The sequence below is a fragment of the Arvicanthis niloticus genome, chromosome 5, assembly GCF_011762505.2.
Source record: "Arvicanthis niloticus isolate mArvNil1 chromosome 5, mArvNil1.pat.X, whole genome shotgun sequence".
Classification (NCBI taxonomy): Eukaryota; Metazoa; Chordata; class Mammalia; order Rodentia; family Muridae; genus Arvicanthis; species Arvicanthis niloticus.
The window spans coordinates 63,624,898-63,638,097 of NC_047662.1; the positions used below are offsets into that span (position 1 = coordinate 63,624,898).

At 40.7% G+C, this 13,200-nt stretch overlaps 1 protein-coding gene across 4 annotated transcripts in view; it reads right to left on the bottom strand.

Annotated features, from left to right (window-relative positions):
• Adamtsl1 (ADAMTS like 1) overlaps positions 1 to 13,200 on the bottom strand; it is an 877,745-nt gene that overhangs the window by 158,246 nt on the left and 706,299 nt on the right. For all 4 annotated transcript variants that reach the window (XM_076934699.1, XM_076934698.1, XM_076934696.1 and 1 more), the window contains one exon: positions 3,160 to 3,461. In XM_076934699.1, coding sequence (XP_076790814.1) covers positions 3,160 to 3,461 — 302 coding nt within the window. The remainder of the gene's footprint in view (positions 1 to 3,159; positions 3,462 to 13,200) is intronic.

Sequence of the window (13,200 nt, forward strand, 5' to 3'; positions counted from 1 at the left end):
TCAAACAGGTGAACTATTCTGTGTTTATATCTTCCAGAATTGTATGATTGTTATATGATATTTGATGACAGCTCTGTGAACCTCAGCCACCAGTTACAGATTGAAAGCACTTAACTAGTTCCTCTGGTTACTACTTCTGCTAGGTGAAAGATTACCTTTGTTCTGTCCAATTTCATCTCTTCAGATTGTAGAAACAATAAAACTAGCCTGGTTGGCTCTAGAACTCCAACTGATTTAAAATCTATTTGTTAAGACTGCACATTTTAAGTTGGTTTCAGCAAGAGTGATTAAAAATATATGTAATCTTATAAGTTTTATTTTGGTGGAAGATCAAAGTTGATAATACAATAAAATGTCACTGTCAAATGGTGATTTGAAAATATACATGTCCCATATAGTGAAGTGATTTGTTAGTGCATATGGGCATCATATGGAAAACATAACCCAAGCATATTTTCACCACTTTGGAATTTTCAACTCTAACATCTTAGGTGTAAATATATTACCTTGGCACATTGTGCTCAGTTGTCGACAGTTAAAAACCTAAGGTATTTTAGGAACTTTGTCCTCTCTTGGGTATAAATGAAGAACAATTTATGTCATACAAAACCTTTCAGTTCCTATAGGTAGAGATTAATTGTATATCAAACATCTAAACCTTATTTTTTTAATCAGTTTCTGCTATTTTTAAAATTAGTATTTTCCACATATACCCTCAAAATTCAATTTTAAACTCCTGGTTGGTCAGTAAAAGAGTTAAATTCTTATAGATAAAGGTATCTGGCTATTTATATATCCTATTATTGCATCTCTTTTTCTACCTTCTCAAAAATCCCAGCCTTGACTTATAACTGAAAACCATAATGGAGAAAAACATGGTATATAATATATTATATATATTCAAAAACAAATGTCCCTTGAAACACACCATGGTTCCATACACACACACACACACACACACACACACACACACACACACACACATTCAATTCAGGTGATCATGGAATTTGGAGATAAAAACACAACCATTGGAATTGTGAGTCATTCCTTGTATTTGATAAAGCAGTTGGGTATCATGGTGCATGCTTGTGATAGCCAGCACTCAGGAGGCTAGGGTTGAGGTTACACAAGTTCAAGGACAGCCTGGGTTAGATAGTGATACCCTGTCTTAAAACCAAAAGCACAAAATAAAAGAAGCAATGGCAGCCACCAACTACATCCAGACTTTCCCTCCAACCTCTTGGCTTTTATAGGAGCTTAGAGATTCGCAAAGTTTATTTAACACATCTCCCTCATGAGGCATGAAAGAGAGGACACCCTCAAAAAGAGGGAACCACACCAAGTTAATACAGCACATTAGCTGAGTTCCAGGAAGCTCTCTCCTAGAGTCATTTGGAAGCATTTCGATTTTTAAAACACCAGGGCTCTCCAGTAAAACACTCCAGCAATCCCAGAGCTTGAAATTGGAAGATGTGCAAACAAACAAGAACCCTAAGGTCAGAACGATGAAATGTTTAAAAAGGGCTGCTAGAGAAAAGTGCATTCTTTGACAGTAGCAGTCATTCCCTTTCAACCCCGTGTGAATGGACAATGTGAGCACATTTAGTCTTACATTCTCAACCAGAACAAAAGATGCTTTTAAAAGACTTTCCCAAATGTCATGCTTTTGAAAACAGTTTGGGGAAACTATTTGACTATCCACCCTTCCCCCAACCACACACACACACACACACACACACACACACACACACACACACACACTGGTTAAGTAAAATCTTTGCTGGGCAATGTGGAACCTCAGCATTCACTAATGTCTTAGTGGAGAATCAATCTGCACTCTGTCACCTGTCAAAACCTCTCTTGGGACCGATGTGTTCAATAGTTGTAATGTCAATCTAATAATGTATTTGTTCACAATGGGGAGGCATAGAATTAATTGATGTTCCTAGCACATTCCTTTTCCTAACACGCTAAAAGAGTCACTAAAGGGGCTGGGCAGATGACTCAGTGTAAGCATGAGCATGCAAGTTCAGATCCATAGCAGGCACTCAAAGGCTGAGTTTGGCAGCAAGTGCCTGTGATCACAATACTGGAGCAGTGGATCCCAGGGATCTTCTGGCCAGCCAGTCTAGTTGAAGCAGCCTGCTCCTGGTTCTGGGAGAGACTGTCTGAAACACATGGTGGAGAAGTAATTCAGGAAGTCTCCTGACATCACCTCTTGGTTTCTCTATACATGCCCATACAGATTAATGCAAGCACACACACTTCCGAGACTTCCCTCAAGAATCACTGAAGGGATTAATTAGCTTGGTTTTAATCTTCCTTCAACATATACATCAAAATCATTCACTACTCCATAAATATATGCAGTTATTGGTCATCATTAATACATTAATGTCAACATTACTGAAGTTATTTCTAGAGCATCATGGAATACACCCAAGGGAATGAGGTGAAAATATATGTAAACATTTGACACTAAATAATACTCATAATGAGAAAGCTTCAGGGATTCTCTATGAGCCTAGACAACGCATAGTATGATAAAAAGACTGAATGAGGACAGAAAACAGAAGCCTTGGCTGGGGCCCAGTGCTATCGTTACTTGCTGTGAGAGATGGAAAAAGTCCCCCTGCTTCTCTACATCCTGATTTTCCTCTTACAGAATGAGCAGGTCTGCCTTTGGTCATCTCTCTCTCTCTCTCTCTCTCTCTCTCTCTCTCTCTCTCTCTCTCTCTCTCCTCTCATTAGCTCCTGTTTTGCATGGTGTTTGTTGGCTTTAAACACCCTCCTACAGTTGGAAAAGGAGCTGAATAAATCTTAGGGACTCTATCGTGTTCTTGAGAAGAGTAGATTGTGCTGCAGTGGGGTTTCCCTTCACCTCAAATGCACCACGGAAAAGGGGCAGACAAATAAGACTGAACGTTGAGAACAAGATATTGGAATGAAAGCTGTAAGCCAAGGCATCAGTTGTGCTGGCCGCTCAGGGCTGACTGTGAAAGCCTCTCGGGACGAAAGAAATCCATTAGGGTTTCATTCAGGCTGTTTTATGTTTGGAATGGCTGCCTCTCCTTTCTTCACAGTTGCCTGATAGAGTTGCATGCAGGGACAGAAGAAGCCGGGAAGATGGCAGACTCTGATCAAGGCTCTCCTCCTTACCTCCTCCACATGACTCAGAGCACTTGGTGAAGCCCTCATATTCCCAGTCATACAGCTCATCCAGGTCCTGCAGGCCACCCAAGAGTCTGTCTCCATTATCTGGGTTAAATTCAGGAGTTTCTCCGTTGCACGGTCCCGCATAACAGGCGCGTTGTGATGCTGGCTTGGGCCCTTCGCATTCATCCGCAGGCAGGTCAGCCACAGACTGAGAGAAAGGCAGGAGCACCTGGCATCTTATTATTCGCACCTGGGTTCCCACACCACAGGTGACAGTACAGGCAGACCAAGCTTCTGGAATGAACCTACAGTTGGTAAGCAAACAAGAGGACAGGATGAGAAGCCCCAGGCAGGAAGCCATGGGTGCTGTGAGGGACTGCATCGCACCTGACTCTGGGGCCCAGAGCTGTACACCAGGATGTGCTCGGATCCTCCACCCCGTCCTGGGCTGGCAGCTTCACTGTAGTTCATGAGCTCATTGGCCACTGATTCTGGAGTGTGTGTTTCAAGAGTGTCATGTGAACTCCCAGCTGTAAGACATTCCAGCCACAGACCACCTGCTTGCTCAGTGCTCTGCACCCCTAGAGGCAGCAGGACATTGGTGGGTCTCCTCCTCGCTCTAAATCCCAGCACTTGTGCCTCTTGCAGGATGCTGGCTCTTCTTACACCAGACTAACGCTGATACTAAAAATGATAACAAAAATAAGCCCTTGGAGATATTTGGGAAGGGTTTTCTTTTAGTTTGGAGCTCATATCTGTAACTTTTTCTTGCTCGTGTTCAGTATGCTTCCCAGGATTTATTTTTACGCATAAAGAACAATTTTTTTTTTTAAGTTTCCAAGAATGGTGCTGCCTTTTCCCTCACACATTCTTTGAATCAGTCTGAACTCCACGTCTTTTTATATCACATAGAAAGCCACACTCAAATTGAAAGCCACAGGCATGTTACAGTAAACAAGAGGTTCTGCAGCCATGCACGTTTGTCCCACGTCCTCCACCCCCACCGCTGGAAATGAGCTACACTAGCAAGAACTTGGGGTTTTTCCCTTCTTCTTGACTTTCTCTAGAATGTATGAAAATATCCGAATTCCCAAAAAGCTTTTGCTCCTCATTAATCAGCCATGGCCGCACTTTAGTGGCCTTGAGGGGGCCTAGGGAAAATGCCCATCGGGAGCCAGTAACATTTTCTTCAAAGTTAGTATAATAATTCAGAGAAAGAGCTTTAGGATAATTACCCCTCCCCACCTCCCATGATCCTTCTGCTTTCTCACAGGGAGGCATGCTGAAGAGGTAGGCGAACCTGGCTTCTTAACCATGACTTTGACAGAAAATGAAGAACTTGATAAAAACGTACGGCATTAAATCTCAGCAAGCACAGAAGGTTCACAGCTAGTTTAGGGAAACTGACACTCTAGCAGCAAACCAATCCATTGATGACATGACAAAGACGCTCCCTGGGTCTGAGGTTGGCCTCCTGTGGAACAGACATGGTTGTTCTGCCCGGAGGACAGTTCTGCCCAAAGCATACACACTATTTGGAGGCATGGTAAAAAAGGCCCTTCCAAAGCACATGCTCTTCAGTTATCTTGGCAGACACATCTACTTGGAGAGTGCAAAGGTCACCAGAACACCCATCAGAAGGGTAAACATGGATAGAAGGACCACTCAGGATGGCCCCCAAGAAAATTTCACCCCAATATCATACCCCCTTGTTTTCCGTTTCTTTCTCATCTAATGTAGAGACACAGGGGAAAATAGTATTTCCAAAAGATTTCAGTGTCTTCCTCCTTTAAATACTGCCACCTGCCTGAACTCATTTGAAGTATAAAACTGAAATCCAGTGTCAAAATCACTTTAATTCTCTTATTGGACATTCACATATACCTGCCTGGCTCCCGGAATAACAATCATTATAAAGACATAGTCTCAGACTTTATAGCCCTGGTGTTGGCATAGGGTGAGATGCATATTAAGTCATTTTGCATATAAGAAAGCAACTGATGACTTGACAGCAGAGTAATGAGTAATGCTTCCTTAAAAAAAACGCAGTACCTTGTTTTGTTTTAGAGTAAGAAAGATGGCGAAAACTCAAACTGTGCCCTATGGACTATACAGTAAGGATTATTGTGCTACTGATAATAGACTCTTCTGTGACTATTACAGTGGAGCAAAATCAGCAGGCTTTTCCTGTAAAGAGCTAAGTTAGAAAATCGTTTAGATTTTGTGTGCTGTGCAGGCTCTGTTGCAGCCACTCAAGTCTGCCATCGGTGGAAGAAATGAGTAAGTGGATGAGTGGGGCTATGTTCCAACAAAGCTTTAGCTGCAGAAACTGAGTAAGGGTAGAGCGCAGGGTGGGATGCTTACAGAAGGATCAGGATCTGGCCTGTAGGCTATTCTCAATCCCTGTTAATAAGAGCAGAATATTTGCTAAAAGGCCAAATACTCTGAGATTCATAGACAGTTCCCAAACTTACTTTCTCTCTCTCTCTCTCTCTCCCCCTTCCTCCCTCTCCCTCTCCTCCTCTGTCTCTCTATCTGTCTCTCCCTATCTCCTTCTCTCTGTCCTTTGTCTATATATTATACAAATAAACTACACACACACACACACACACACACACACACACACCACGTACACACACAGTGTCCACAGTGTCCTCAGTTCTCTTTGCCTATAAAGTGAATGACTTTGCATTTAGTCTCTTTGCAGAATCTGACTAATATTATCCCCAAAGATACAAAAGCCCAGGGAATTTACAGTAGCAAGAGTTGATTTCTTTTAAAGCAGGGTTTCTAAACAAAAAAATATGTAAATATGTACACACATATATGTGAGAGAACTTTTGACTATATGGATGGTAGAATTAATAACAATAAAATACCCCCTGCCTCATAAAAAAAAAAGCAAATAAACATCTACTTTACCCTAAATGAGAGTTTTATTAAGTGCAAAACAGCTTTGCTGGCGTAGCTCCCAATCTGCTATCTTTGGAACATCATCAGGTTCAGACCAATTCAAAACAATTTGATTTTGAAATGGTGCTGTCTCTTGGCAGTCATTTTAAGTTCTCTACTGCACACACTGTCTGATACAACACATTCTCCTCTTGCTGAAGTCGGGAGATTATATTTCAAAGAAAACTATCTGATCATACGAATGGCTACATGAACGACTGCTCTTCTTCTGAAGCTGTTCTCCACAGCCCTCCATCTTCTAAGGCTGCATTTACTGCCCTGAGTTATGTGGCCACCAGTGGGAGGAAGCAAGGTCACAGAGAGGGCAGCAAGCAAGGAGCTTTAAATGTAATGTTTTACAGTCTCATCCTGAATGTCCCTTGCGGAGCTAGACTCTTTACAGTACACGGATATATTGACAGTTCCCTGTTCTTACTGAGCTCTGACTTGGGCGTTTCAAGAGTTCCTTGTGCTAGTGTAGCAGTGCTGGATGAACGGGGGAAAGTGGCTGCTCCAACAAAGGCTTCAAAAGACCGGCAAGAACTTCAGAAGTGGTGATATGATCTCCACATTTAGATTTTTCATTTCTAAGATCACACACACACACACACACACACACACACACACACACACCCTCAGACATACACCCAAAACTTGGTAAATGAATGAAGTGCTTTGGTCTGGTCTTTTACTGCAAGCTTAACTGTTCTAACCAACAAAGAGCTTCTGATTTAGGCTTATTACCATAGTCCTTTTTATGACACAGAAAGCAGTGACAATCACAGTCACTTATAAGATCCCTGAGTGGTTTAGTTTATTACCAACTATTATGAAGTTAGGGGCATGCCCTAAAGTAATAAAACCAACCATTTTATTAATAAACTGCTAAACAAAAATAATATACTCTTGATTGATTAGCCATATCACTAAAGACACCAGCCAAAGTGAGGCTGGGGTTTTATGGATATGCTCTGTAACTTACCTAGTTAACAGTCCCCTTTCCTCTACTGCTTTTTGTGTTCTCTCTCTCTCTCTCTCTCTCTCTCTCTCTCTCTCTCTCTTTCAATCTCTAGATCTCTTGCCCTCTTGCTCTTTTACTCTTTCTTGCTCTCTACTCTCTCTTTCCTGTCTCGCTCTCCCTCCCCTTCTCTTTCCTCCCCATCCCTGTCCTGGTCCTTCCCACCTCTCCCTTTCTCCCCCCACACCTCTCTCCTAAACACAAGCCTGTTTCAAAACTCACTGATATTAGGGCCAGCAAAAGGCTTAGAAGTAAAAAGTGCTTGCTTATCGTGCCTGGTCCAGCCTAAAGACATGAGTTTGATTCCCAGAATTCATGGTGTGAGGAGGGAACCAGCTCTCAAAACTGACCTCTGACCTATACATGTGTGCAGATGCATTTGTGCACACACACATATATGCAGACACACAGATACATACATGTGCACACATGCATGCACGCACAGAGTAAAACAAATAAAAAATGCATCAGGATTAGTAATGCCAGAATAACTTTATAGGTGTGCCATTTAAAAATAAAGACATATTTTTATGTATGAGTGTTTGTCTACAAATAGGTTTGTGCAAGGCATTAGATTCCTGGAGCTGGAGTTACAGGTTGTTGTAAAACTGAATCAGGTCCTCTGCAAGAACACCTCTCCAGCCTGCAGGAAGGCTACTTTCACGCTGTTGTTAGTCTCAAACCCTGGTTTCAAAATTCATACTGGAAGTTTCAGGGAATCACATTACAAGCATCTAATTCTGGTAGTTTTCAGTTTAGTTCATTTTCCAGCTATGAGTCTATAGGGGCCGTGGCTTCCTCTTTTTTTTTCTGGTATGTATTTATGTATGGAATTCGTGGCATGGCAGCACAGTAAGAAGAGAGGCAGGGTGTGTGTGTGTGTGTGTAAAAATGCTTTAAAATGGATGACAGAGGAAAAGGAACACAGAGGATGACAGAGGAAAAGGAAAACGCGCCTTTCCTGACTGTTTTAGCCTTTCACCGACTCAGTTATTGTACCATTCTATCAGTTGTAGAAAACTGATAATGCAAATGATTTTCCTTAAAAAAAAAAAAAAAGAGGCAGAAAATTATCTTGTGGAAGGCAGTGCTTCATTGTTTTGTGTATTTGCTAATTTTGCATCTATTTGCAAATTCCTTTTATTCACATTTACTTAAATATGTATGACTCTTCTAAATTCCTTTGAAACAGTTTAGCATGTAACTGGCTCCCTCATTAATTGAGTTCCATTACTACTGAGCTACAGTAGTCTCTGTCAGGGACTCATTTTCCATGGTTTCAATTAGCCATGATCAACCATGGTCCAAAAGCATTAGGTGAAAAGCTAGAGAAATAATTTATAGTTTTAACTGCGTTTTAAAAATGCATACCACTGTAGTTACTTTACTTTGTTATTGTTATTACTAATCTCATTGTGTATAATTTGCAAACTAAACTTTATCATAGGTATGCATAAGTAGCAAAATACAGTACCTATAGAATTCAATACTATTTGTAGTTGTGGTCATGTTCAGGAGTTTTGGGGTGTATCACTATGGATAGGGGAAATACTGTAAATACAAATTTTGACAAATGTTTACTTTATATTTACACCCAAACCATGAGATTTCTTTTAAAAACTTAATTAACTTTTTAAAAAGAATACCAATATATTGCATTTATTTGTTTATTTATTTAATGTGAATAAGCATGTTTGTTTCAATATATGTATGTGCACTGTGTCTATTTCTTGTGTCTGTGGAGGCCAGAACAGGGTGTAAGATTCCATAGAACTGAAATTATAGGTGGTTGTGAACTGCCATATAGGTGCTTTTCAAGATCAGTGAGTATTTTACCTTCTGAGCCATCTCCCCAGTCCAAAACCATTATTGACTCCAATAGTAACTATAGATGTATCTAGAAAGCATTATATTAGAAAAATAAAATATAAGAAGGTATGCCACGAATTAACCAGGAAGGCCTTTACAGAAGTATATCACTGGGACCAAGATCACAGGCCAGATCACTAATGATGTGCCCAGCTTCATCTGATGCTTAAGCCACACTCCCTTTCTCCTTATTCTATTATTGTTTGAAAAGTTGGTTCTTCTGCTTCTGGATAATCCTTGAAAAAGTAACAGAATAAAAGCTTTTGGACCAGATACATTTGCTCAAATGTAAGCTGGGTATTTGTGCAAATGAAGAAAAATGTTGATGCATGAGAAAAAGAGCTGGGTGAAAAAGGAGGGTAGGGAAGAGCAGCCTCCTCTTTGTTCCTTTTCTCCAGTTCCACCTCTACATGACACCAGGAAGGCTCACATAAAACTCCTTAATGTCTCTAAATGAAATTGAGGGGTAGAAGGCTGTTAAAAGCTTTGCAAAACAAGCAGATACAGAAAACTACGAAGTGAAGACAACTCTTCAATGGAATCGTCTTAGGGATTTTCAAATTACTTGTATACTTTTCAGCTTACAGGAACTTTAAAAATGATCACCAAGGTATATTTTTGGCATCTTTGTCAAAATTAGGACAGCAAAAGATGCATGCTTGCTGAGAAGAGTTTCAGTGAGAGGGGTGGGGGTGAGACCAGGTAAGATGAGGTGAGAAGGATTAAAATTTATCATGTATTTGTATGAAACTCTCAAAGAAGAAAAAATAAATTTTACAAGTTTAAACAGGATTACTGAAAAGAATTAAAGTTTGTGGACAATATCTACCCAAGATACTATTCTATATTTCCTCAGAGCCGAAGTCATGTCAAATTAAATGAGAATCTCCTTTAAGCATGCAAAACCTCTAGCTGAGGACTCTAGGCTTGAATACGGAATCATGACAGGGTTACCCAGCTGTCAGTTCGCTGTCTCTGGAGCTGCATGTTAGTGATGGAGCTCAGATTGAGGTCTCCAGGCAAAATGTTTCCCAGGGCACTCCTCAACAGAGCCTCTGGCAGCATCACATCCGGCAGTCACTCTAAATCCTTAAGCATTGTGCTTCTCCGTGAGTAGGCATCATGAAGACTCCGGTGTGTCTCAGTGGCAAAATTGGAACACAATGATGGATCTTAGAATCTAAACAAATGAAAACCTGGTAGAGCCACCAGTACAATGATTTGAAAAGACAGTGGAAGAAAATCTGTGGCTACCTGTATCTAATGCTGTTAACCCATACTAATGTGACCCATTCCCAAACTGGCAACATGAGAGGGTTTTCCTTTAGAGGCTAGTGATGGAATTCATTTGGGGATCTTTGAGAGAGAATGGGGGGGGGGGGGAGAAGAAAAGGAGTGGGGAGAAAGAGAGCTGATTTCTGTAAGAATCTTTCAATGAGTTTCTTGAAGGAAATGCTTAGTGCTTGAAGTGAGAGTTGAGTGCATTAAGGAGCGAGGAGGAAATCTCATAGGAGGAGCCACTGAACTGGGAACCGAGATACCCCTCTCTGCCCAGGTCACTTTTGTCAGGGCATCTGTCAGGGACAAACAGATAAAGCACTCTCTTGAGTAAATGATACCAAGCTTGGTTTGCTTCTCAGGCTACCACCTTCTCAGTCATCTTTCCTAGGTTCTTGTGTCCCCAAACCCTAAGGACTGCTATGCCTCAGAGCTCAGATTTGTAGCTCCCAAAGCTTTCAGTAACATCTCCTAATTTCAATTACCATTGACAGGAAACTTTTAAGTATTTAATCTTATAACTTTTTCTTTTAAAAAGAACGAACACAAATTTAATTATTTTAACTAAATAATTAATTTATAAATTATATATTATATAATACACTGTGATAATAAATTAAGCAGTCAAATAAATAATTAATGTTAATGTTATTTTTAAAAAACAAACAAACATAGGGCTGGTGAGATGGCTCATCAAGTAAAGTTGCTCGCTGCCAAGGCTTCCGACCTGAAAGCTTGTCATTTTGGCTTGGCTGACCAATCGGCTCTTAGGATCCTCTTGTCTCTGTTCTCTCTGATGGGATTATAGGCATTGACAGCCATACCTACCTTCTTACTTGGGGACTGGGGATTTGAAGAGCAAATGTTCTTACCCAATGGGCCATCTTCTCAGCTTTCCACAAATGGAATTCTTGATTTCCTCCCTCAGTAATGTATTCAGCTTCTAATCTTCTTTATCACAACAGATATTTCCACTAACCACTTGTTAAAAAATATTCATGAGTTAATCTTGACTCAATTTCCTTCAATTCTTGATTCTGACAGGCCAGTCCTATTCATTATGCCTTGAAAACCTAGTTCACCTTTGTTAACCACCCCTACCCATTTCCCCTGTCAGACCAAGCATTAAATTAGCTCCCCTTCCAGTCTGGGCCTGAGCACCAAGTAGATCCTGGGCGGCACCTCTGCCCTCAATCTCACAGAACCCAGAAAAAGCTGGGCTCCCAGGTACACTAACCCTGGCATTATCTTAGGTAAGCAGACAGAAACGCCGGCTCCAAACAGGGAGTAACTGGGACCCACTAGGACCCAGGAAGTCACTCCTAGCCCAGAGCACTGAGCAGATTTGGGGGCCCAGCTCTTACCCCAGTAGTAACACCCACCCCACAGAGTTCTGATAAAACAAAGATAATAGGAAAGTCAGGCTGCAGTCAGAGACAGGGCAGGCAGCACTAAGGAGATCCAGATGGCAAAAGGCAAGCACAAGAACATAAGCATCAGCAACTCAGGGTGTTTGGCATCAGTAGAACTTAGTTCTCCCACACAAGACAGTCCTGAATTCCCCATAGTACTAGGAAAGCAAGATTTAGATTTAAAATCACTTCTAATGATGATGATAGAAGACTTTAAGAAAAGCATAAATAACACTCTCAAAGAATTTGAGAAGAACACAGGTAGCCAGGTAGAAGCCCTTAAAGAGGAAACACAAAAGTCCCTTAAAGAATTACAAGAAAACACAACCAAACAGGTGAAGGAATTGAATAAAACCATCCAGGACATAAAAATGGAAAGTAGAAACAATAAAGAAATCACAAAGGGAGACTACCTGGGAAAGAAATCAGGAGTCACAGACACAAGCATCACCAACAGAATACAAGAGATAGAAGAGAGAATCTCAGGTGCAGAAGATACCATAGAAAATATTGACACAACTGTCAAAGAAAACGCAAAATGCAAAACATTCTTAACATAAAACATCCAGGAAATCCAGGACACAATAAGGAGACCAAACCTAAGGATAATAGGTATAGATGAGAGTGAAGATTCCCAACTTAAAGGGCCAATAAATATCTTCAACAAAATTATAGAAGAAAACTTCCCTGATCTAAAGAAAGAGATGCCCATAAACATACAAGAAGTCTATAGAACGCCAAATAGACTAGACCAGAAAAGAAATACCTCCCATCACATAATAATCAAAACACCAAGTGCACAAAACAAAGAAAGAATATTAAATGCAGTAAGGGAGAAAGGCCAAGTAACATATAAAGGCAGACCTATCAGAATTACAGCAGACTTCTCACCAGAGATTATAAAAGCTAGAAGATGCTGGACAGATGTCATACAGATCCTAAGAGAACACGAATGCCAGCCCAGGCTAATATACCCAGCAAAACTCCCAATTACCATAGATGGAGAAACCAAGATATTCCATGACAAAACCAAATTTATACAATATCTTTTCAGAAACCCAGCATTACAAAGGATAATAGCACGAAAGCTCCAACACAAGGAGGGAAATTATACCCTAGAAAGAGCAAGAAAGTAATCCTTTTCCAACAAATCCAAAAGAAGATAGCCACACAAAGATAATTTCACCTCTAATAACAAAAATAACAAGAAGCAACAGTCACTGTTCCTTAACATCTGTTAACATCAATGTACTCAATCCCCCAATTAAAACACATAGGCTAATAAACTGGATACATAAACAGGACCCAGCATTTTGCTGCATACAGGAAACCTACCTCAGTGACAAAGACAGGCTCTACATTAGAGTAAAAAGCTGGAAAACAATTTTTCAAGCAAATGGCCCTAAGAATCAAGCTGGAGTAGCCATTCTAAAATCTCCAGCCTAAGAACATAAAGGGAGGGACTCATGGCTTCACCTTTATAGGTAGTTGAGGGTGGCCTTGCCAGGCATCAGT